At 48.7% G+C, this 23754-nt stretch overlaps 7 protein-coding genes across 7 annotated transcripts; all 7 read right to left on the bottom strand.

Annotated features, from left to right (window-relative positions):
* Nucleotides 1-9010: 9010 nt before the first annotated feature.
* LOC123446548 lies at nucleotides 9011-12712 on the bottom strand. The gene is made up of 2 exons (XM_045123119.1): nucleotides 12288-12712; nucleotides 9011-9285 (listed from the first exon to the last, which is right to left on the bottom strand). The coding sequence occupies exon 1, from the start codon at nucleotides 12617-12619 to the stop codon at nucleotides 12338-12340; it is 282 nt and encodes a 93-aa protein (XP_044979054.1). The 5' UTR covers nucleotides 12620-12712; the 3' UTR covers nucleotides 9011-9285; nucleotides 12288-12337.
* Nucleotides 12713-14459: 1747 nt separating this feature from the next.
* LOC123446546 lies at nucleotides 14460-14984 on the bottom strand. The gene has a single exon (XM_045123117.1). It carries the CDS (start codon nucleotides 14982-14984, stop codon nucleotides 14619-14621), a length of 366 nt encoding a protein of 121 aa, XP_044979052.1. The 3' UTR covers nucleotides 14460-14618.
* LOC123446547 lies at nucleotides 14460-15632 on the bottom strand. The gene has a single exon (XM_045123118.1). It carries the CDS (start codon nucleotides 15359-15361, stop codon nucleotides 15044-15046), a length of 318 nt encoding a protein of 105 aa, XP_044979053.1. The 5' UTR covers nucleotides 15362-15632; the 3' UTR covers nucleotides 14460-15043.
* Nucleotides 15633-17732: 2100 nt separating this feature from the next.
* Nucleotides 17733-18256, bottom strand: LOC123446543. Its single transcript, XM_045123115.1, has one exon. It carries the CDS (start codon nucleotides 18254-18256, stop codon nucleotides 17891-17893), a length of 366 nt encoding a protein of 121 aa, XP_044979050.1. The 3' UTR covers nucleotides 17733-17890.
* On the bottom strand, nucleotides 17733-18904 carry LOC123446544. Its single transcript, XM_045123116.1, has one exon. It carries the CDS (start codon nucleotides 18631-18633, stop codon nucleotides 18316-18318), a length of 318 nt encoding a protein of 105 aa, XP_044979051.1. The 5' UTR covers nucleotides 18634-18904; the 3' UTR covers nucleotides 17733-18315.
* A 2100-nt stretch (nucleotides 18905-21004) lies between these two features.
* LOC123446541 lies at nucleotides 21005-21528 on the bottom strand. Its single transcript, XM_045123113.1, has one exon. The coding sequence runs from the start codon at nucleotides 21526-21528 to the stop codon at nucleotides 21163-21165; it is 366 nt and encodes a 121-aa protein (XP_044979048.1). The 3' UTR covers nucleotides 21005-21162.
* LOC123446542 lies at nucleotides 21005-22176 on the bottom strand. The gene has a single exon (XM_045123114.1). The coding sequence runs from the start codon at nucleotides 21903-21905 to the stop codon at nucleotides 21588-21590; it is 318 nt and encodes a 105-aa protein (XP_044979049.1). The 5' UTR covers nucleotides 21906-22176; the 3' UTR covers nucleotides 21005-21587.
* Between the last annotated feature and the right edge of the window lie 1578 nt (nucleotides 22177-23754).

Here is a 23754-nt window from a genome sequence, read left to right as displayed (position 1 = left end):
TAAGTTTCGTGTTGTGAAGTTTTCAAGTTTTGGGTGAAGTTATTATGGACAAAAAGATAAAGAGTGGCAAGAGCTCAAGCTTGGGGATGCCCAAGGCACCCCAAGTTGATTCAAGGATGTCGTAAAAGCCTAAGCTTGGGGATGCCCCGGGAAGGCATCCCCTCTTTCGTCTTCAATCCATCGGTAAGGTTACTTGGGGCTATATTTTTATTCACCACATTTATGTGTTTTGCTTGGAGCGTCTTGTATCGTAGGAGTCCTTTATTTTTGTTGTGTCACAATCTTCCTTGCTGCACACCTAGAGAGAGATACATGCACTCACCATGATTTTGTCGAGCTTCACTTATATCCTTTGGTTAGACAATTCAGCTCACATGTGCTTCACTTATATCTTTTGAGCTAGTTGATTTTGCTCTATGTGCTTCACTTATATCTTTTAGAGCACGGAAGCGCGTGGCTTGGTAGTTGATATTTGCTATGAAAGTAGTCTCAAAAGGGGTAGTTATCCAAAGGGATATGAAAACGTCCACCTTCATGTGCATTGAGTAGTTAGAGAAGTTTGATTCATCTCAATAAGTTTTGAGTTGTGGCTGTGGTAATATTGAAGTTATACTAGTAAGGTGTTGTGGATCTAGAAATACTTGTGTTGAAGTTAGTGATTCCCGTAGCATGCACGTATGGTGAACCTCTATGTGATGAAGTCTGAGTATGATTAGTCTATTGATTGTCATCCTTTGTGTAGCGGTCGGGATCGCGCGATGGTTTATACCTACCAACCCTTCCCCTAGGAGTATGCGTTGAATGCTTTGTTTCGATTACTACTAAATTTTTTGCAACAAGTATATGAGTTGTTTATGACTAATGTTTAGTCCATGGTTTAGATGCACTTTCACCTTCCACCATCACTATCTTCTTTAGTGTCGTGCAACTTTCGCCGGTGCACAAAACCCACCATTAGCCTCCCTCAAAACAACCACAATACCTACCTACTATGGCTTTTTCAAAGCCATTCCGAGATATATTGCCATGCAACTACCACCATGACATGTGCCACCACTTCTACATTGCCATTGCATGATCATAAGATAGCTAGCATGATGTTTCCATTGATGTCTATGCCATGCTAGATCATTCTCACGGTACACTACCGAAGGCATTCCATATATAGTCATCATTGCTCTAAGTTTTGAGTTGTAAGTGTGATCATCATCATTGATGGAGCATTGCCCCATGTGAGGAAATAAAAGAGGCCAAATATGCCCACCAAAATAATAAAAAATATATAAAAAAGAGGCCAAAGAGCCCACCAAAAAAAATGAGAGAAAAAGAGAGAAGGGACAATGCTACTATCCTTCCACACTTGTGCTTATTAAGCACCATGATCTTCATGATTGAGAGTCTCTCGTTTTGTCAGCACCATATAACTAGTCGGAAATTTTCATTATATAACTTGGCTTGTATATTCCAATGACAGGCTTCCTCAAAATTGCCTTAGGTCTTCGTGAGCAAGCAAGTTGGATGCACACCCACTAGTTTTCTTTAAGAGCTTTCACATACTCTTAGCTCTAGTGCATCATTTGTATGACAATCCCTACTCATTCACATTGATATCTATTGATGAGCATCTCCATAGCTCATTGATATGCCTAGTTAATGTGACCATCTTCTCCTTGTTTGTCTAGCAACCTCCACCACACTCCATTCCACTTATAGTGCTAAAACCATGGCTCACGCTCATGTATTGCGTGAGAGTTGAAAAGGTTTGAGAAAGTAAAAGTGTGAAAACAATTACTTGGCCAATACCGAGGTTGTGCATGATTTAAATTCGTTGTGCAAGGATGATAGAGCATAGCCAGACTATATGATTTTGTAGGGATAACTTTCTTTTGTCCTTGTTATTTTGAAAGTTCATGATTACCTTGCTAGTTTGCTTGAAGTATTATTGTCTCCACGTCAATAGTAAACTATTGATTTGAATCTAATGGATCTGAACATTCACGTCACATAAGAGGAGTTACAAAGGATATCTATGCTAGGTAGCATGAAAGCATCAAAAAATCATTCTTTATCACTTCCCTACTCGAGGACGAGCAGGAGTTAAGCTTGGGGATGCTTGATACGTCTCAAACGTATCTATAATTTTTGATGGTTTCATGTTGTTATCTTGTCAACTTTGGATGTTTTATGTACCTTTTATATCTTTTTTGGGACTAACTTATTAATTCAGTGCCAAGTGCGAGTTCCTGTTTTTCTATGTTTTTGACTCTTTTCAGATCTGATTTTGGAATGGAGTCCAAACGGAATAAAATCCCCGAAATAAATTTTTCCAGTTCAGAAGAAGATCAGGGGACTTGAGAGCCAAGGCACGAGAGCCACAGGGGGCCCACAAGCCCTGTAGCTACCACCAGGGGGGCGGCGACTATGAAGCTTGTGGCCTCCCTCGAGCTCCCCTGCCCTAGCTCTTTCGCCCATATATTCCCTAAAATCCCGGTAAAAATAAGAGCATCCACGAAACCACTTTTCCGCCGCCGCAAGCTTCCGTTTCCGCGAGATCTCATCTGGAGACCCTTCCCGGTGCCCTGCCGGAGGGGACTTTGGAGTTGGAGGGCTTCTACATCAACATCATCTCCTCTCCAATGACTCGTGAGTAGTCCACTTCAGACCTACGAGTCCGTAGTTAGTAGCTAGATGGCTTGTTCTCTCTCTTGGATATTCAATACAAAGTTCTCCATGATCTTCATGGAGATCTATCCGATGTAATCTTCTTTGGCGGTGTGTTTGTCGAGATCCGATGAATTGTGGATTTGTGATCAGATTATCTATGAATTATATTTGAGTCTTTGCTGATTTCTTATATGCATGATTTGATATCCTTGTAAGTCTCTCCGAGTCTTGGGTTTTGTTTGGCCAACTAGATCTATGATTCTTGCAATAGGAGAAGTGCTTGGTTTTGGGTTCATACCGTGCGGTGACCTTTCCCAGTGACAGAAGGGGCAGCAGGGCACGCATCGTGTTGTTTCCATCACGGGTAACAAGATGGGCTTTCATCATAGATTTGAGATTGTCCATCTACATCATGTCATCTTGCTTAAGGCGTTACTCTGTTCTTTTGAACTTAATACACTAGATGCATGTTGGATAGCGGTCGACGTGTGGAGTAATAGTAGTAGATGCAGAATGTATCGATCTACTTGTTTTGGACGTGATGCCTATAGATATGATCATTGCCATAGATAACGTCATGACTTTGCGCGGTTCTATCGATTGCTCGACAGTAATTCGTTCACCCACCGTCTACTTGCTTTCATGAGAGAAGCCACTAGTGAACACTACGGCCCCCGGATCTATTCACAACTATCGTCTCCACTTTCACTTTTACTTTGCTTTGTTTTCTTTTTTGCTTTCAGTTCTCACTTTTCAAACAATCTATAAGGGATTGACAACCCCGTCATAGCGTTGGGTGCAAGCTCTTTGTGTTTGTGCAGGTACTTGTGACTTGACGCGATCCTCCTACTGGATCGATACCTTGATTCTCAAACTGAGGGAAATACTTACCGCTGCTGTGCTACATCACCCTTTCCTCTTCAAGGGAACACCAATGCAAGGCTCCAAGGACGCGGGGAAATCCTTTGCATATTTGCCAAGGAAGTCCCTATAGGCGTAGCCCGTAGCAGAAGGATTCCTGGCGCCGTTGCCAGGGAAGGTCTGTTGACGTAGTAGCAGTGGACAACGGTGTCATGTATAGTGTGTAAATGATCATGCAGCCTGGAGCAAATGGAGACTAATGTGTAAAACATATAGTTTGGGAAACTTCTCGACACCCTAAACGGGGTGTGGCTATCTCATTATATAGGAGTACCAAAGGGCACAATACAATTACAGATGTATACAAGGGTCTACGTATATATACAGTCTAACACCCTCCCTCAATCTTAACTATGGCATGAAGTACAAAGCAAGTTAAGATTGCGCCTATAGCCTACAAACTGTGGTTGTGGAAGAGGCTTCGTGAAGATGTCAGCAAGTTGATATTTTGATGAGATGAACTTGATACTGAGGAGCTTCTGTGCAACACGGTCTCGGACAAAGTGATAGTCTACCTCAGTGTGTTTCGTCCGAGCATGAAACACCGGATTAGATGAAAGATAGGTAGCACCAATGTTGTCACACCAAAGTACTGGAGAATGAGCAGAAGAGACTCTCAATTCTCTCAACAAGGACTGAACCCATATGATCTCAGCAGTTGCATCAGCAACTGCTTTGTACTCAGCTTCAGTACTGCTGCGAGACACCGTAGCCTGCTTGCGAGCATTCCAGGCGATCAAATTAGGACCAAGAAACACTGCATATCCCCCCGTGGATCGCCTGTCATCAGGACACCCAGCCCAATCTGCATCTGAAAAGGCTGAGATCTCATAAGACGGTGCAGGCTGGAGAAGCAAACCATAAGAGGCAATGAGACAAATATAACGTAGAATGTGCTTCACAGCTGACCAATGAGACGTCCTGGGTGCATGGAGATACTGAAAAACACGGTTGACAGCATAAGAGACATCTGGCCTGGTGATAGTAAGATACTGCAGACCACCGACGAGACTACGATACTCAGTAGCATCATCAGGTGACAGGAAATCTCCATCAAGGGCAGACAATCGATCAGTAGCAGACATCGGAGTGATAGCGTGTTTACACTTCAGCATGCCAGCACGACGCAACAAGTCCAGAGAATACTTCTTCTGAGTAAGAGTCAACCGAGCAGAAGACCGTGAAACCTCTAGACCAAGGAAGAAGTGCAGAACACCTAAGTCCTTGACAGCAAAATCCCCACTCAAAGCAGCCACAAGACGATCCGCAGCAGCAGCAGAGGAACTGATGAGGATGATATCATCCACATAAACCAGGAGATACATCGTAACCTCAGGACGCTGAAGAAGGAACAAGGACGTGTCAGCAGTGGAGGGAAGAAAACCAAGAGCCCGAAGAACAGAGCCGAGGCGTGCATGCCACGCACGGGGAGCATGTTTAAGTGCATATAGCGCCTTAACAAGACGACAAAGATGATGGGGACGTGCAGGATCCACAAAACCCGCTGGCTGACGCATATAAACTTCTTCCTCCAAGACTCCATGTAGAAAAGCATTCTGCACATCAAGCTGACGAAGAAACCATCCTCGGGTAACAGCCAGAGACAACAACAAACGAATGGTAGTAGGCTTGATAACCGGACTGAATGTGTCTTCGTAATCAAGACCATACCTATGCTTGAAACCCTTGGCATCAAGCCGTGCTTTGTAGCGCTCAATAGAACCATCAGCATGCCTCTTGACTTTAAAAAACCACTTGGAATCAATAATGTTAACACCAGACATCGGGGGAACAAGGTGCCAAGTGTCATTCTGAAGCAGAGCCTGAAACTCCTGTTCCATCGCGGCATGCCAATGAGGAATACCCAGTGCAGCCTGAAAATGGTGAGGCTCAGCAGTGGGATCCGCAGCAATATGAGCCATGCAAGCGGCGAGCCACGCGGCAGTTCCGTCAGTGCGTTTCTTTGGCTGAAAAACTCCTGTCTGACTGCGCGTGCAAGGACGAAGCACAGCGGCAGCCGACTGTGTTGGCAAGGCCGGGCTCGGCACATGCGACTGCAGAGGTGAGGCCAAATCAGCGTGCGAGCCAGCGCCAGAGCCACCTGGCACCGGGGAGAGCTGCAACGTTATGCCAGGTGTGGCCGGCCGATCCACATCTCCCAACACGGGCGGCGTCGGGCCAGGAAAGGCGAGCCCATCTAGCGCAGGAGAGCCAGCGGATGGGCCAGGTGTTGTGGCGGACGGCCCAGCCACCAGGTCAGGCGCGGGCGACGCCCGCAGGCCAGCGCTCACCAAGTCGGGCAGGGGCGACACCCGCGGGGCGGCTTCCACAAAGCCGGGTGAGGGCGGCACCAGCGGGGCGGTTGCACCCGTTATGCATGCCCCATGCAGAGAATCCATGTCTCGCTCCGGAGCATCATCCGGTACCTTTTCATCAAGGAGCTCAAGACGAGCAACACGTCCAATACCTGCAGTGTGATTAGGAAGCAACACACGAGCATTTGCAACATCCACAAATTGATCAGGCAAAGGTGTGGTAGAGTGGGCAAGTGGCATAGGAGTTGTAGAGTTATTTGGAAGTGCATGGAAAGGGAACACATTCTCATCAAAAACGACATCACGAGAGATGTAGACGCGATTGGTGGGAACATGCAGGCATTTGTACCCTTTGTGAAGGGAACTATACCCAAGAAAAACACACTTTTTGGACCGAAACTCTAACTGACATTTGTTGTATGGACGCAAATGGGGCCAACATGCGCACCCAAACACTTTGAGAAAAGTGTAATCTTGGATTTCGTTGAGCAAGAGTTCAAGAGGAGTTTTCATATTCAGAAGTCGTGAGGGTAGTCTGTTTATCAAGAAACAAGCGGTGGAGAAAGCATCACTCCAAAACCGAAACGGGACGGAGGCATGAGCGAGCAAAGTAACACCAGTTTCTACAAGATGACGATGCTTACGTTCAGCGGTTCCATTCTGCTGATGTGTATGAGGACAAGACACATGGTGCGAAATCCCAAGCTTGTTGAAAAAGGTGTGGAAGTTGTGATATTCACCCCCAGTCGGATTGAACATGAATAATTTTCTGCTTAAGGAGACGCTCAACATGTGTTTAAAACTGAATAAAAACATCGAACACATCAGATTTTCGCTTAATAAGATAAAGCCAAGTAAATCAGCTATAAGCATCAATGAAACTGACATAATAATTATGGCCACTAACGGACGTTTGGGCATGACCCCATACATCAGAAAACACAAGCTCAAGAGGATGTTTCACAACACGACTAGACTCTGAAAACGGAAGTTGGTGACTCTTGCCCTGCTGACAGGCATCACAAATTGTTTCAGCAGTTTTATTGGACACAACTGGTAGTTCATGATGATGTAGCACATGACGAACTATAGGGGCAACAGGTTGACCAAGGCGTGCATGCCAATGTGTAGATGACACACGAACACCGCTGAACGCCTGAGGAGAAGACTGCATAGGAGATGTGGGCGGCGCGTCAAGTGCATATAAACCATGGCGAAGACGACCACTAAGCAGAACGGCCCTCGTGTCCCGATCCTTGATAAAGAAACGAAAAGGGTGAAACTCGACAAGGACATTATTATCATGGGTAAGTTGAGGAATAGACAACAGACTACGAGTAGCAGTGGGAACTCGAAGAACATTAGAAAGATGCAGTTTGCGAAAGTTGTGTGCAAGAAGTGAGGCCTGACCAACATGCGAGATGTGCATACCTGCTCCATTGGCTGTGCGCACCTGATCATGACCGCGATATGGTTCCTTGGTGGAAAGCTTGGTAATCTCGTTGGTGAGGTGGTTCGTGGCTCCCGTGTCCATATACCACGCATCATCAATGGAGTAGGACGGAGTGCGCCCATGATCATGACTTGTCACCGCAGCAGCCTGTTTTTCATTTCCTTTGCCATTATTGCCTAGGCCGAGGAAATCTTGCTTGTAGCGTCGGTGACACCAGGAGGCGATGTGGCGCTCAATGCCACACATCTGGTAGGCCTGCTGAGCACCGCAACAGGGACAACAAGCCACCGGCCTGGCGCCGCCAGTGATGGATGGCGGGGCAGCGCGGGCCTGTGGGGATGAGGCCACCGGCTTCCCACCAGGAGACGACGACGACTTCTGTGGCTTACCGCGAGTTGCAGGGTTGGCAGAGATGAAGCCCGGAGAGGCACGACGCGCTTTGATGCGCTGCTCACGACCAAGAAGACGCGCATATAGCTCTCATGGCGGAAGTGGCGCCTCACGACCATGAATATTCTCGACGAGATTGTCATAATCATCATCAAGACCGTTGAGCACGTGGGTGCTGAATTCCTCATCTCCAAGCGGCTGGCCAATCGAGGCCAATGTGTCAGCGAGGCCCAACATCTTGGTAAAGTACTTAGTGATAGAGAGACCATCAAGTTTAGTCTCCCCCAACTCGGTGCGTATAGCATGAGCGCGCGACGTAGACTGCGAGGCGAAGCTGCTGTGAAGTGCCGACCAAGCATCCCGGGATGTCGCGGCGAAGATGACCAGCGACGACACGCTCGGAGTGAGCGATGACTGGATAGCAGAGAGAATCGCCTGGTCCTGAGCCACCCACACGTGATACGCCGGATGATACGGCGGCGGGCACGGGATGGAGCCCTCAACTTACCCCTCCAAGTAGCGGCTTTGGAGCAGAGGTAGCACCTCGGCCCGCCATGACAAATAGTTATCCGGCGTAAGCTTCACCGGAAGGAGGTGTGAGAAGTAAAACGGCGACGACATGGCCATGTGATCCGCATGAGGCTGCGCTGGTGGCGCATAGCAACCCATCATCGGATCCGTCTCCGAGTTGGGGGCGAGCGCCAGTTGCGTCCCTGCGTATGGCGACACAAGGTAGGCTCCTGTAGGAGCGGAGACAATGCCTGAGCCAGTCGGGGCTCCATGGGGGCACAAACGGTGCTGTCCCGTGGACCAGCGAGGACGGCTGCGCCCCGTAGGGCTGGGGGTGCGATGACCCAGCGTAGGCAGGCACTGGCGGCACACCGTAGGGCGGTGGCCAGGCAGAGGACAACGGAGGCGCGGCGCCGAAAGTTGAAGCAGGGGCGCCGTACCAGGGAGCACCATAGGGAGACGAGGAAGACGCGCCATACAGGGGTGCAGGACCGCGGAACCCCGACGGCCTAGAGACGACGGTCGAGGAAAACCTGCCAGATGCGATCGGCGGAGGCAAGGCGCTCGTCCCGCTCGACCCGGTCGGGGAACTTGCGGGCGGCTGCCGCCACGCCGTAGCCAGCAGGCGCGAGGCCATGAAGGGCGACGAGGGGGCGAGCACTTGGGACGACGCGGCGTCGAGAGGGGCAGCGGAAGACATCGACACCCTAAACTGATACCATGTAAAACATATAGTTTGGGAAACTGCTCGACACCCTAAACGGGGTGTGGCTATCTCATTATATAGGAGTACCAAAGGGTACAATACAATTACAGACGTATACAAGTGTCTACGTATATATACAGTTTAACATAATGCACGCGTACAAGGAAACACACAAGTGGCGGAGACCATCGTGCCACTTCTGCCCATGGATATCCTAGATGGGAGTGATGCGACCTGATGCACACGGGCGAGCGACCGCCGCGCCATGCATGCTGTAGACCACCCATCTTCTCCTGACGGTCCTCCTGCTACACCGATACACACATCTGGAGAGGACAGGGACATATGATAAATCTGTCAGGTGGACCGACGTAGTCACCGAGAGTATCTATTGATTTCGGCCAGGATCGCTCCATTCCCAATGCACCAAACAGATTGAGGGTTTAGATTAACCGGGATCATTGAGTATAGGGTATGGACTCCAGGGATCTAGACACTGTGGTTCGTTTGCGTCGTGTGTAAATCTGAGGGTTTAAAACAGACTCCACTCTTCCACGGGAACGCGAGGACGTGGGGTGGCATTAGAACAAGTCTAGTAGAGCCCTCAAATCCTCAAACCCTTAAAAATAACCGCTTTTTTACAGTTTTCATCGGAAAAAAACAGTAGACTAGAACCCCTAAACCCTCAAACCCGTAAAAATATTTAGAGGTCCAACCCTCAAACTTTTTCTCAACCTGTAGAAGTGAGGGTTGGGAGGAAAAACTCCCCCCAACCCGCACTCCTGTTCCACTCTCGCGCGGGAGGGATTTCATCCCGCCGCCCGGCTCGTGCCGCCGCCTTCTCCCGCCGCCTCACCGCCATGGAGGCCTCCCCCGCCGCCGCACCCCCGCCCGCCGCCGCACCCGCTGCCCTGCCTGCCCCGCCCGCCGCCGCGCCCGCCCCTGCCCCCGGCCTGCACCCGACCGTGGCCGACGTGGTGGCGGCGACCCACGTCGGGGCCAAGCGGCGGTGGGCGGGCCTCACACCGCCTCCTCCCGCCTCCCCGGCTCCCGCCCCGGCCCCCGTCCACGCCCCGACGCCCGCCCCCCAAGAAGAGCCGGCCGAAGGTGTCCTCCCGTGGGCCGCGAGGGGCTTCCTCCAAGGTCGCCGGCTCGTCCCCGACGCAGAAGAAGCTCGCGGCGCGGAAGAAGCCCGCGGCCCCGCCCGCCGCCGTCGCCGAACCTCCTCCCGCTGCGCACGAGGTGTTCGAGGAAATGGCAACCCCATCCTCGTTCATGGACCTCCTCCAAGACGCGGAGGTGGACCTCGGGGCTCCGCCTCTAGAACCCTTTAAGGTTGGTTCGTGCTTGGGCAGCTGTGGGGATGGATGCAACCACCGGCACCGACTTGGAGGAAGATGAGGAGGAGGAGAGGAACTTGGGCAAGCCCGAGGGAACCAAGAAGGGCAAGCTAAGGGTGAAGATGGAAGGAGAGGCGTCAAGCCTAAGGGAGAAGATGGAGCAGATGATGAAGGCAAGAGAGGAATTGACAACGAAGACATTGGAGACGAAGCTTCTTATCACCGAGAAGAAGAAAGAGGTCAAGCTTGCACAAGTTGAAGCAAAAGCGTGAAGAAGCAAAGCGCAAGGACGACTTGGAGGAGAGGATGATCAGCTGAAAGAGGCAAAGGTATGGAAAGAACTCATGGTGGAAGAGAAGGATCACATGATGATGTCCAAGAAGGACATGGATCAAGAACAATTGCAATGGTGGAAGGACTACAAGGAGGACATCGCAGAGAGGAAGAGGATATTCCGTGGTGCGTCCTCTACTCTTCGAGGTGGCACTCCGATGAGTGGTGGTGGCGATGGCGGTGTGGAAGACTCCCCCACCGGCAACAATGGAGGTGCTTGATGGACGTGGAAGTGGTCTAGGAAATGGCGCCAAGTGCAACTTTTTGGTGATGGTGCCGATGAGAGGGGGAAGATGATGATTGTGTGATGTAAAAACTATTAAACCATGCATCAATGATCTTTATTTCCGTGTTTGTTTGAAGGTTTATTGTGTTTTTCTAGTGAAAATTGTGATATGCCAAATGACATTTTGAAGGGTTGGGGTTGGGGCAAAGACTAGAACCCTCAAACCCAACCCTTATAACAGAATATTCCGTTATAAGGGTTGGGTTTGAGGGTTCTAGTGTTTGCCCCTGTTTTTCAACCCTTAAAAGTGTTAAAAATGACCAATTCTAAACCCTTAAAACTGGTTTTAAATTTAAGGGTTTGAGGGTTCTACTAGACATGCTCTTAATGGCCGGGTGCCCATCGTAGTGGAGCATGGGAAGTCGTGCAACTTCAAAAAGCGGCCATTGGACGAGAAAGGAGTAGATGCAACTTTTTCCGGCGGCAACGATTGAGATATGGAGCAACCTTAGGGCATCTCCAATGGTTGTAAGATAGTTGTTGGTAATTTTGACACATAGGATTTTTGATGATGTGTCATTGCAATAAATGAGGAAAGAGAACAAGGTTGTATGTAAATTAACCAACACCCTTGCACAAGCTCCAATGTAGAATGAGAGAGCACCTTATTTATTACCTCACATCTTATTGGGCAAGCTAGATACAACCCATTGGAGTAGTTGTATGTTAAGGTGTTGGCTGATGACATGGCATATTTTACCAACAAGCTAACCAACAAACTGTTGGAGATGCCCTTACTGGCCTAGGAGGCTACGAGGCTGATTATGGAGAGTGCTTCAAAATTTATGACGAGTGAAAGCCATATAACTACTATGCTAGAGTGCCATATTAGTTTAAAATTATTATTTTGATGATGAAAATCATGCGACAACTCTGCTAGAGTTGCTCTAACCTTTCAACATGAGACTGGTACGATTATACTACAACTCCACAGCCACCTACCAATTAGGAGCGACACAAATAAACAAATACTCCAGGTCCACACGGAACAAGATCCATGTGCTAAAATAAATAAAGGAAATGGTCCATTTTTTTGTACAGGAACCGCTTGGATTATTTTCAACAATCCAAGTCACCCCCCGTTCCCACCACCCACACGCGCACTTGTCGACAGATCCCCAAAAGCGTTTCGTCACCCAAACCCGTCCTATTCTACATCATCGATCGTCGTGGAGCGCCAACAAGAAAACCCCATTGCAAAACATCAGAATTGTGGCGATTATTATTTTTCTCCAAGATAAAGATACGAGTACTTACCAAATCAGTACTAATAAAGCAACCATTGTCATGCCAATGTCTTATGTCTTGGCAGAATCAAACGTATGATGAACACAGCATGGCGACAAAGAAATCGGAAGGCTAACCGTACATTGTAGCTAGTGCACTAGCTTCATTGGCTGCATCCTTCCTCCGTCGCTCTCACAGCGTGCAGCCGCAGAAGAGGAAGAAGCAGCACATCATGGAGATGAGCGCGACGGACTCGACGGCCGTGACGACGCCCCAGAGCACGGCGTCCGCGACGAGAGGCAAGTCCGGCACGAGATCGGGCCACCGCCCAATAGCCACGCCGAGCTGCTCCGGCCGCCAGTCCCAGTGGAGGGACGCGTATGACGTCGGCGACGGCAGCAGGGCGGCCAGCTGGCTGGGCAGGCCCCCGAGGTCTGGCGGCCACCGGAGCATGGAGACCAGCCTTCCGGCCATGGCGGCAACTCGGCGAGGGCTGCGTCGGCGTCGGCCGGTCCCGGTCTCCGTGGACGTGGGAGTCGCTAGCTCGAGGTTGTTCCGCTGATGGGGGTGGAGCCGTCTAGCATGAAAGTGTAACGTGTTACGGCTACTTACCCGTTTCGTGCGTGGCGTGTCTCTTATTCGTACTTCTAGTCTCTGTCTAGCCTCTAGACTTCAAGTACCACACGAGGGGTCACATGGTGGTGGGCCGGCTGGAGGGCGACCGTGCGATGCGCGCAGGAGCATTGGGGCCCGCTTCACACATACTGATACTCGGTGAGCCGGGATTCTGGGCAAATCTGCAGGCGTCGGTTAACATGCATTTTTTATAAACTGACGCCTGCAGCGCACACCATTTCAAGTGAGTTGAACCGGCCCGTATTTTTGTGTTTTTTAACTGCGAAAACAAGAGCTCAACGATGATTTTGACTCACAACGAGAGTGTTCAGTATTAACCTGACCAGCTCAATTTATTGTGATTATGTAGATGTTTTACCTATTTTGTTCCTCGTTCTTTTTTTTCTTTCTTTACTTTTTTCTCTATTTATTTTTCTTTTTTTCACTGCCCCCCTTTTTTTCTCATTCGAGAACTTTTATCTTCAAATAGATGAACTTTTGTTCTTTTTGGAAATGCATGAAGCTTTTTTTAATTCGATGAAAATTTTCAAAATTGATGAACTTTTTTTCGAATTTGATGGTTTATTTTCAATTTCGATGAACTTATTTCAAATTTGATGAATTTTTTTTCAAATTTGACAAAACATTTTCAATTTTTCTGTACTTTTTTTTCAAAAGCGATGAACTATTTTCAAACTCCATGAACTGTTTTTCAGATTCAATGAATTTGTTTTTAAATCTGATGAACTTTTTTAGAATTCAATGAACTATTTTTCAAATTCTCTGAATTTGCTTGAAATCTTGTCAACTTTTTCAGATCTGGTGAATTTTTTTCAAATACCATGCACTTTTTAAAATTTGATAAAGTCTTCAAATTCAATGAAGTTTTTTAAATTCGCCAAAACTTTGTATTTGTGCAAACTTTTTCAATGGAACAAACCTTTTGAAAATTCCGATTTCTTATCAATTCGTGCGTTTTGTGAATGCTTTTTCTACTTTATTTTTTCTTTATTAAATTAATTTATAGTAGGTATATAATATTGTATATGTTTAATGGTTGTACTTAAAAAAATGTCTAATAGCGTTGTTTTCTAATCCCTCCGTTCCGAACTATAAGTCTTTTAAGCGATTTTAGTAGGTGTCTACATACGAAACAAAATAATTGAATCTACACTCTAAAGTATGTCTATATACATCCGTATGTAGTTCACTAGTGAAACCTTTAAAAAAAACTTATACTGTATTTAGGAACAGAGGGAGTATAATAAACAACAAACTGTCACTTGGTTTAGTGGTTAACGCGCGTAGGCATTTACATTGTTGACTGCAGTTCAAGTCTCACTTCCCGCAATATCAGCCTGCGGTTATTTCTTCGTGTTTTTTCTTTTTCCAATTTTTCGTACAACCACACTTTACATGAGCCGGCCCACGAGGAGGGCGTTACATACGCTGGTTCCCCAAGTGGCGTTGAAGGTGCCAGGTAGGAACTCCCGGGATTCTGGACGTAGCCACTTCGGCCAGGCAGGGTGGTATATGATGGGAATTGTTAGGATTTAAAGTAATTCTATAATTAGGGATAATCCTCCCTTGTGTAAATTGCCGTCGGTTGCTTATGGCAACCGTTCGACACGCCCGCGTCCCCACGATCGGATGTGTCCTTTCGTGGCGACGGTTCCCCATGTATATAATCCTTGGATCATCAATGAAAGAGATACTTCGATCAATCTGTATTATCACACGTTATCAGCCCGTAACTCTACCGAGAGCAGAGAAAAGGCAAAACAACTCCGGCGATGAGTCGCCGGAAAAGAAGAAAGAAGGGAGGAAAGAAGAAGGTAAGAGGATGCCTCGTGGTCTCCTATCCTTCTTCATGCACCTCGTTCGTGACGGCGGTCGACGTCGACAGAGCCGTCGCCGTCGCCATGGTGTTGGCGGACTTCGCCGCCACAACCGCCACGCCCGTGATCTTCGCCGGTTCGGTGGCCGCCGGAACGGTTTCCGCCGCCGTGCACCACGTCTTAGGCATGGCGCCCGTGGTCGCCACGGTGCTGGGCCTTCCGGTGCTTCGCGTGAACCGACGCCGGCGCCGGCGCCGCTCCCGGCCTGGATTCTTGCCGGACCGGCTGCTCCGAACCTGTACGCGGACGAAGTACTCGAACCTGTGGACGGAGCAATGGACGTCGACGCCGTTGAGCCGGAACTTGCAGCGCCTCCACCACCACATCCATGCCCTGTGCACGGATGGGGGCCATGCCCGACCCCGTCGTCGTCTCTTCCACTGGACTACGAGGTCCAGGAGGAGGTCGAGCCCGCGCCACCGGCGCTGCCCGCGGAGCCCGCACAGCCGGACTCGCCGCGCCTTCCATCACCGACTCCGGCGCACGAGACAGTGGTCGTTGGGGCTTCTGCAGCAAGCTTCGGGCTGGGGATGCACCTGCCCTCGGCGATTGGTGCATGCGCCATGAACGCGGACACTGGTGCTTCTTCGTCGAGCGCTAGCCTCGGGCTGCACCTCCCCGCGCGGGCTGCTGCGCTCGGGGACGTCTTCGACAACTGGGCGAGCAGCTCCACTGGCCTATCGGCGCCCCGCCGCTGGCACATAGTGCCACGCGCCGTGCTGCAGCACGCCGGCCGTCGGCCGGGACGATGGAGCCCGGTGAACCTTCGGCTGGCCAATGGCCACTCCAATGGAGTTGCTCCCGGGACGCACCTGCCTGGAGGAACTTCTTCAGAGGAGGAAGATGCTGCGCCGGGGCCTTCGACCTCGCATCGGTGAGGCAGTGACCGACGATGGAGTTTGGTGGTGGTGGTGCTAATGGAGAAGAAAGGAAGGCTGCAGTGTATTGTGTAGTACTAATGGAGAAGATGGGATGGCGTCCTCTATCCATTCACCAGCCCACCACGCTTTCCATCCACTAGCTATCCATCCACCACCCACCAACATCACCACGTGCCACCACAACAACCACATGCAGCAGCCCACCACCGCTTGGGCACTGGCTCTTAATTACTTTCCACCGACGCGGTACACGCATGTGTTATCCCACTAGGCCTAGTTGGCTAGTTGGGCATGCAAAAAAAATGATGGCTTGGCCACGGTAGTAGGCTACTTTATTTGACATACTGTTATTTCTTTAGTTTTCTTTTCTGATTAGCTTCTAGCTTTCAGTTTTTGTACATATGTGTTTGTTAGTATTTTCTAACATAGTATCATGTAATATCTTCTTATTGAAATGTCAACATGTGTATGTGTGCAATTTTTTTAAATTGCTACATGTTGATTATGCTTGAAAATTGTATGATTACTTTCAGTTTTTGCACATATCTTATGGATTGCATCTAATGCAATGTATGCTTTGTTCACGACTGTGGGGTCTACACCACATGGTGATTACCTTCAAGGTGTTTTAAATAACACAAGGTTGTACAAAGTATCATGAGATTAAGGTATGCACTACTTGGTAGTGATTACCTCAAAGCAAAAATGAAAGCACACATATTATGGCATGAAAATAGCCATATGAGTGTCTACGCCACTTCGTGGTGATTACCTCTATGTGTTCTACAAAACAAAGATCTACGCCATTTTATGGTGATTATCTTTTGTATACAGTCATATTTTGGGTCGTTTAGGCTTTTCCTAGACCTTTATATTTAATCAAGCATTTTATTTTACACACAATTAATTTACATGAGTGTAAATTAATGCGCATGATATTTTTCATGCAAGATATGGCTGACATATCCAAGAAGGAATTTGCTGAGCTTGCCATTGATGGCAGAAATTATCTAACCTGGGCCATGGATGTCAAGATTAACTTGGCGGCCAGGAATCTGATCAGCACTATAACCACACCTACTCAAGGTACTCCTGCCATCGCAGATACGACAAAGTATGCTTCTTTGCACTTCATTCGACACCACCTTGATCCTTCTCTGAAATAAGAGTATATGATGGAGGAAAATTCTCTATCATTGTGGAACTCCTTGAAGGAGCGTTATGATCAACAAAGGTCGGTGATGTCGCCTGAAGCGCAAAGAGAATGGGCTCTTATCCGTTTCCAGGATTTTAAGTCCGTTGCAGCATACAATTCTGCCGTGCATCAAATCAACTCTAAGTTGAGATTCTGCAATAGTGCAGTTTTGGATGCGGATCTCATTGAAAAGACACTCTCTACTTTCCATCCTAATATGAGGATTCTTGCTGAACAACATCGTCAGCAGAAATACAAGAAGCATTCTGAGTTGATATATGCACTCCTTCAGGCAGAAAAGCACAGTGAAATTCTTGATAAGAATAATATGTCCCGTCCAACGGGAACACTGCCGCTGCCTGAAGCACATTTTAATTCTCAGAATACTCAGAAGTCCCGTGGTCCCAAAAGGAACCATAGGAAGTTTAAAGGAAAGTGGAGACGCAATGAGAATAAGAATAGCAATGGAGTACAAAAGAGTATGTCTATATACATCCGTATGTAGTTCACTAGTGAAACTTCTAAAAAAAACTTATACTGTATTTAGGAACAGAGGGAGTATAATAAACAACAAACTGTCACTTGGTTTAGTGGTTAACGAGCGTAGGCATTTACATTGTTGACTGCAGTTCAAGTCTCACTTCCCGCAATATCAGCCTGCAGTTATTTCTTCGTGTTTTTTCTTTTTCCAATTTTTCGTACAACCACACTTTACATGAGCCGGCCCACGAGGAGGGCGTTACATACGCTGGTTCCCCAAGTGGCGTTGAAGGCGCCAGGTAGGAACTCCCGGGATTCTGGACGTAGCCACTTCGGCCAGGCAGGGTGGTATATGATGGGAATTGTTAGGATTTAAAGTAATTCTATAATTAGGGATAATCCTCCCTTGTGTAAATTGCCGTCGGTTGCTTATGGCAACCGTTCGACACGCCCGCGTCCCCACGATCGGATGTGTCCTTTCGTGGCGACGGTTCCCCATGTATATAATCCTTGGATCATCAATGAAAGAGATACTTCGATCAATCTGTATTATCACACGTTATCAGCCCGTAACTCTACCGAGAGCAGAGAAAAGGCAAAACAACTCCGGCGAGAGTCGCCGGAAAAGAAGAAAGAAGGGAGGAAAGAAGAAGGTAAGAGGATGCCTCGTGGTCTCCTATCCTTCTTCATGCACCTCGTTCGTGACGGCGGTCGACGTCGACAGAGCCGTCGCCGTCGCCATGGTGTTGGCGGACTTCGCCGCCACAACCGCCACGCCCGTGATCTTCGCCGGTTCGGTGGCCGCCGGAACGGTTTCCGCCGCCGTGCACCACGTCTTAGGCATGGCGCCCGTGGTCGCCACGGTGCTGGGCCTTCCGGTGCTTCGCGTGAACCGGCGCCGGCGCCGGCGCCGCTCCCGGCCTGGATTCTTGCCGGACCGGCTGCTCCGAACCTGTACGCGGGCGAAGTACTCGAACCTGTGGACGGAGCAATGGACGTCGACGCCGTTGAGCCGGAACTTGCAGCGCCTCCACCACCACATCCATGCCCTGTGCACGGATGGGGGCCATGCCCGACCCCGTCGTCGTCTCTTCCACTGGACTACGAGGTCCAGGAGGAGGTCGAGCCCGCGCCACCGGCGCTGCCCGCGGAGCCCGCACAGCCGGACTCGCCGCGCCTTCCATCACCGACTCCGGCGCACGAGACAGTGGTCGTTGGGGCTTCTGCAGCAAGCTTCGGGCTGGGGATGCACCTGCCCTCGGCGATTGGTGCATGCGCCATGAACGCGGACACTGGTGCTTCTTCGTCGAGCGCTAGCCTCGGGCTGCACCTCCCCGCGCGGGCTGCTGCGCTCGGGGACGTCTTCGACAACTGGGCGAGCAGCTCCACTGGCCTATCGGCGCCCCGCCGCTGGCACATAGTGCCACGCGCCGTGCTGCAGCACGCCGGCCGTCGGCCGGGACGATGGAGCCCGGTGAACCTTCGGCTGGCCAATGGCCACTCCAATGGAGTTGCTCCCGGGACGCACCTGCCTGGAGGAACTTCTTCAGAGGAGGAAGATGCTGCGCCGGGGCCTTCGACCTCGCATCGGTGAGGCAGTGACCGACGATGGAGTTTGGTGGTGGTGGTGCTAATGGAGAAGAAAGGAAGGCTGCAGTGTATTGTGTAGTACTAATGGAGAAGATGGGATGGCGTCCTCTATCCATTCACCAGCCCACCACGCTTTCCATCCACTAGCTATCCATCCACCACCCACCAACATCACCACGTGCCACCACAACAACCACATGCAGCAGCCCACCACCGCTTGGGCACTGGCTCTTAATTACTTTCCACCGACGCGGTACACGCATGTGTTATCCCACTAGGCCTAGTTGGCTAGTTGGGCATGCAAAAAAAATGATGGCTTGGCCATGGTAGTAGGCTACTTTATTTGACATACTGTTATTTCTTTAGTTTTCTTTTCTGATTAGCTTCTAGCTTTCAGTTTTTGTACATATGTGTTTGTTAGTATTTTCTAACATAGTATCATGTAATATCTTCTTATTGAAATGTCAACATGTGTATGTGTGCAATTTTTTTAAATTGCTACATGTTGATTATGCTTGAAAATTGTATGATTACTTTCAGTTTTTGCACATATCTTATGGATTGCATCTAATGCAATGTATGCTTTGTTCACGACTGTGGGGTCTACACCACATGGTGATTACCTTCAAGGTGTTTTAAATAACACAAGGTTGTACAAAGTACCATGAGATTAAGGTATGCACTACTTGGTAGTGATTACCTCAAAGCAAAAATGAAAGCACACATATTATGGCATGAAAATAGCCATATGAGTGTCTACGCCACTTCGTGGTGATTACCTCTATGTGTTCTACAAAACAAAGATCTACGCCATTTTATGGTGATTATCTTTTGTATACAGTCATATTTTGGGTCGTTTAGGCTTTTCCTAGACCTTTATATTTAATCAAGCATTTTATTTTACACACAATTAATTTACATGAGTGTAAATTAATGCGCATGATATTTTTCATGCAAGATATGGCTGACATATCCAAGAAGGAATTTGCTGAGCTTGCCATTGATGGCAGAAATTATCTAACCTGGGCCATGGATGTCAAGATTAACTTGGCGGCCAGGAATCTGATCAGCACTATAACCACACCTACTCAAGGTACTCCTGCCATCGCAGATACGACAAAGTATGCTTCTTTGCACTTCATTCGACACCACCTTGATCCTTCTCTGAAATAAGAGTATATGATGGAGGAAAATTCTCTATCATTGTGGAACTCCTTGAAGGAGCGTTATGATCAACAAAGGTCGGTGATGTCGCCTGAAGCGCAAAGAGAATGGGCTCTTATCCGTTTCCAGGATTTTAAGTCCGTTGCAGCATACAATTCTGCCGTGCATCAAATCAACTCTAAGTTGAGATTCTGCAATAGTGCAGTTTTGGATGTGGATCTCATTGAAAAGACACTCTCTACTTTCCATCCTAATATGAGGATTCTTGCTGAACAACATCGTCAGCAGAAATACAAGAAGCATTCTGAGTTGATATATGCACTCCTTCAGGCAGAAAAGCACAGTGAAATTCTTGATAAGAATAATATGTCCCGTCCAACGGGAACACTGCCGCTGCCTGAAGCACATTTTAATTCTCAGAATACTCAGAAGTCCCGTGGTCCCAAAAGGAACCATAGGAAGTTTAAAGGAAAGTGGAGACGCAATGAGAATAAGAATAGCAATGGAGTACAAAAGAGTATGTCTATATACATCCGTATGTAGTTCACTAGTGAAACTTCTAAAAAAAACTTATACTGTATTTAGGAACAGAGGGAGTATAATAAACAACAAACTGTCACTTGGTTTAGTGGTTAACGAGCGTAGGCATTTACATTGTTGACTGCAGTTCAAGTCTCACTTCCCGCAATATCAGCCTGCAGTTATTTCTTCGTGTTTTTTCTTTTTCCAATTTTTCGTACAACCACACTTTACATGAGCCGGCCCACGAGGAGGGCGTTACATACGCTGGTTCCCCAAGTGGCGTTGAAGGCGCCAGGTAGGAACTCCCGGGATTCTGGACGTAGCCACTTCGGCCAGGCAGGGTGGTATATGATGGGAATTGTTAGGATTTAAAGTAATTCTATAATTAGGGATAATCCTCCCTTGTGTAAATTGCCGTCGGTTGCTTATGGCAACCGTTCGACACGCCCGCGTCCCCACGATCGGATGTGTCCTTTCGTGGCGACGGTTCCCCATGTATATAATCCTTGGATCATCAATGAAAGAGATACTTCGATCAATCTGTATTATCACACGTTATCAGCCCGTAACTCTACCGAGAGCAGAGAAAAGGCAAAACAACTCCGGCGAGAGTCGCCGGAAAAGAAGAAAGAAGGGAGGAAAGAAGAAGGTAAGAGGATGCCTCGTGGTCTCCTATCCTTCTTCATGCACCTCGTTCGTGACGGCGGTCGACGTCGACAGAGCCGTCGCCGTCGCCATGGTGTTGGCGGACTTCGCCGCCACAACCGCCACGCCCGTGATCTTCGCCGGTTCGGTGGCCGCCGGAACGGTTTCCGCCGCCGTGCACCACGTCTTAGGCATGGCGCCCGTGGTCGCCACGGTGCTGGGCCTTCCGGTGCTTCGCGTGAACCGGCGCCGGCGCCGGCGCCGCTCCCGGCCTGGATTCTTGCCGGACCGGCTGCTCCGAACCTGTACGCGGGCGAAGTACTCGAACCTGTGGACGGAGCAATGGACGTCGACGCCGTTGAGCCGGAACTTGCAGCGCCTCCACCACCACATCCATGCCCTGTGCACGGATGGGGGCCATGCCCGACCCCGTCGTCGTCTCTTCCACTGGACTACGAGGTCCAGGAGGAGGTCGAGCCCGCGCCACCGGCGCTGCCCGCGGAGCCCGCACAGCCGGACTCGCCGCGCCTTCCATCACCGACTCCGGCGCACGAGACAGTGGTCGTTGGGGCTTCTGCAGCAAGCTTCGGGCTGGGGATGCACCTGCCCTCGGCGATTGGTGCATGCGCCATGAACGCGGACACCGGTGCTTCTTCGTCGAGCGCTAGCCTCGGGCTGCACCTCCCCGCGCGGGCTGCTGCGCTCGGGGACGTCTTCGACAACTGGGCGAGCAGCTCCACTGGCCTATCGGCGCCCCGCCGCTGGCACATAGTGCCACGCGCCGTGCTGCAGCACGCCGGCCGTCGGCCGGGACGATGGAGCCCGGTGAACCTTCGGCTGGCCAATGGCCACTCCAATGGAGTTGCTCCCGGGACGCACCTGCCTGGAGGAACTTCTTCAGAGGAGGAAGATGCTGCGCCGGGGCCTTCGACCTCGCATCGGTGAGGCAGTGACCGACGATGGAGTTTGGTGGTGGTGGTGCTAATGGAGAAGAAAGGAAGGCTGCAGTGTATTGTGTAGTACTAATGGAGAAGATGGGATGGCGTCCTCTATCCATTCACCAGCCCACCACGCTTTCCATCCACTAGCTATCCATCCACCACCCACCAACATCACCACGTGCCACCACAACAACCACATGCAGCAGCCCACCACCGCTTGGGCACTGGCTCTTAATTACTTTCCACCGACGCGGTACACGCATGTGTTATCCCACTAGGCCTAGTTGGCTAGTTGGGCATGCAAAAAAAATGATGGCTTGGCCATGGTAGTAGGCTACTTTATTTGACATACTGTTATTTCTTTAGTTTTCTTTTCTGATTAGCTTCTAGCTTTCAGTTTTTGTACATATGTGTTTGTTAGTATTTTCTAACATAGTATCATGTAATATCTTCTTATTGAAATGTCAACATGTGTATGTGTGCAATTTTTTTAAATTGCTACATGTTGATTATGCTTGAAAATTGTATGATTACTTTCAGTTTTTGCACATATCTTATGGATTGCATCTAATGCAATGTATGCTTTGTTCACGACTGTGGGGTCTACACCACATGGTGATTACCTTCAAGGTGTTTTAAATAACACAAGGTTGTACAAAGTACCATGAGATTAAGGTATGCACTACTTGGTAGTGATTACCTCAAAGCAAAAATGAAAGCACACATATTATGGCATGAAAATAGCCATATGAGTGTCTACGCCACTTCGTGGTGATTACCTCTATGTGTTCTACAAAACAAAGATCTACGCCATTTTATGGTGATTATCTTTTGTATACAGTCATATTTTGGGTCGTTTAGGCTTTTCCTAGACCTTTATATTTAATCAAGCATTTTATTTTACACACAATTAATTTACATGAGTGTAAATTAATGCGCATGATATTTTTCATGCAAGATATGGCTGACATATCCAAGAAGGAATTTGCTGAGCTTGCCATTGATGGCAGAAATTATCTAACCTGGGCCATGGATGCCAAGATTAACTTGGCGGCCAGGAATCTGATCAGCACTATAACCACACCTACTCAAGGTACTCCTGCCATCGCAGATACGACAAAGTATGCTTCTTTGCACTTCATTCGACACCACCTTGATCCTTCTCTGAAATAAGAGTATATGATGGAGGAAAATTCTCTATCATTGTGGAACTCCTTGAAGGAGCGTTATGATCAACAAAGGTCGGTGATGTCGCCTGAAGCGCAAAGAGAATGGGCTCTTATCCGTTTCCAGGATTTTAAGTCCGTTGCAGCATACAATTCTGCCGTGCATCAAATCAACTCTAAGTTGAGATTCTGCAATAGTGCAGTTTTGGATGCGGATCTCATTGAAAAGACACTCTCTACTTTCCATCCTAATATGAGGATTCTTGCTGAACAACATCGTCAGCAGAAATACAAGAAGCATTCTGAGTTGATATATGCACTCCTTCAGGCAGAAAAGCACAGTGAAATTCTTGATAAGAATAATATGTCCCGTCCAACGGGAACACTGCCGCTGCCTGAAGCACATTTTAATTCTCAGAATACTCAGAAGTCTCGTGGTCCCAAAAGGAACCATAGGAAGTTTAAAGGAAAGTGGAGACGCAATGAGAATAAGAATAGCAATGGAGTACAAA

The sequence above is a fragment of the Hordeum vulgare genome, chromosome 4H (assembly GCF_904849725.1).
Source record: "Hordeum vulgare subsp. vulgare chromosome 4H, MorexV3_pseudomolecules_assembly, whole genome shotgun sequence".
In the NCBI taxonomy this organism is placed as follows: domain Eukaryota; kingdom Viridiplantae; phylum Streptophyta; class Magnoliopsida; order Poales; family Poaceae; genus Hordeum; species Hordeum vulgare.
The sequence above is the reverse complement of the archived record's forward strand: the minus strand, read 5'-3'. Positions and strand labels throughout refer to the sequence as shown.

Coding starts and splice junctions, on each gene's coding strand:
- LOC123446548 (XM_045123119.1), bottom strand. CDS start 12,619: ATGGCCGGAAGGCTGGTCTCCATGCTCCGGTGGCCGCCAGACCTCGGG.
- LOC123446546 (XM_045123117.1), bottom strand. CDS start 14,984: ATGTGGTGGTGGAGGCGCTGCAAGTTCCGGCTCAACGGCGTCGACGTC.
- LOC123446547 (XM_045123118.1), bottom strand. CDS start 15,361: ATGTGCCAGCGGCGGGGCGCCGATAGGCCAGTGGAGCTGCTCGCCCAG.
- LOC123446543 (XM_045123115.1), bottom strand. CDS start 18,256: ATGTGGTGGTGGAGGCGCTGCAAGTTCCGGCTCAACGGCGTCGACGTC.
- LOC123446544 (XM_045123116.1), bottom strand. CDS start 18,633: ATGTGCCAGCGGCGGGGCGCCGATAGGCCAGTGGAGCTGCTCGCCCAG.
- LOC123446541 (XM_045123113.1), bottom strand. CDS start 21,528: ATGTGGTGGTGGAGGCGCTGCAAGTTCCGGCTCAACGGCGTCGACGTC.
- LOC123446542 (XM_045123114.1), bottom strand. CDS start 21,905: ATGTGCCAGCGGCGGGGCGCCGATAGGCCAGTGGAGCTGCTCGCCCAG.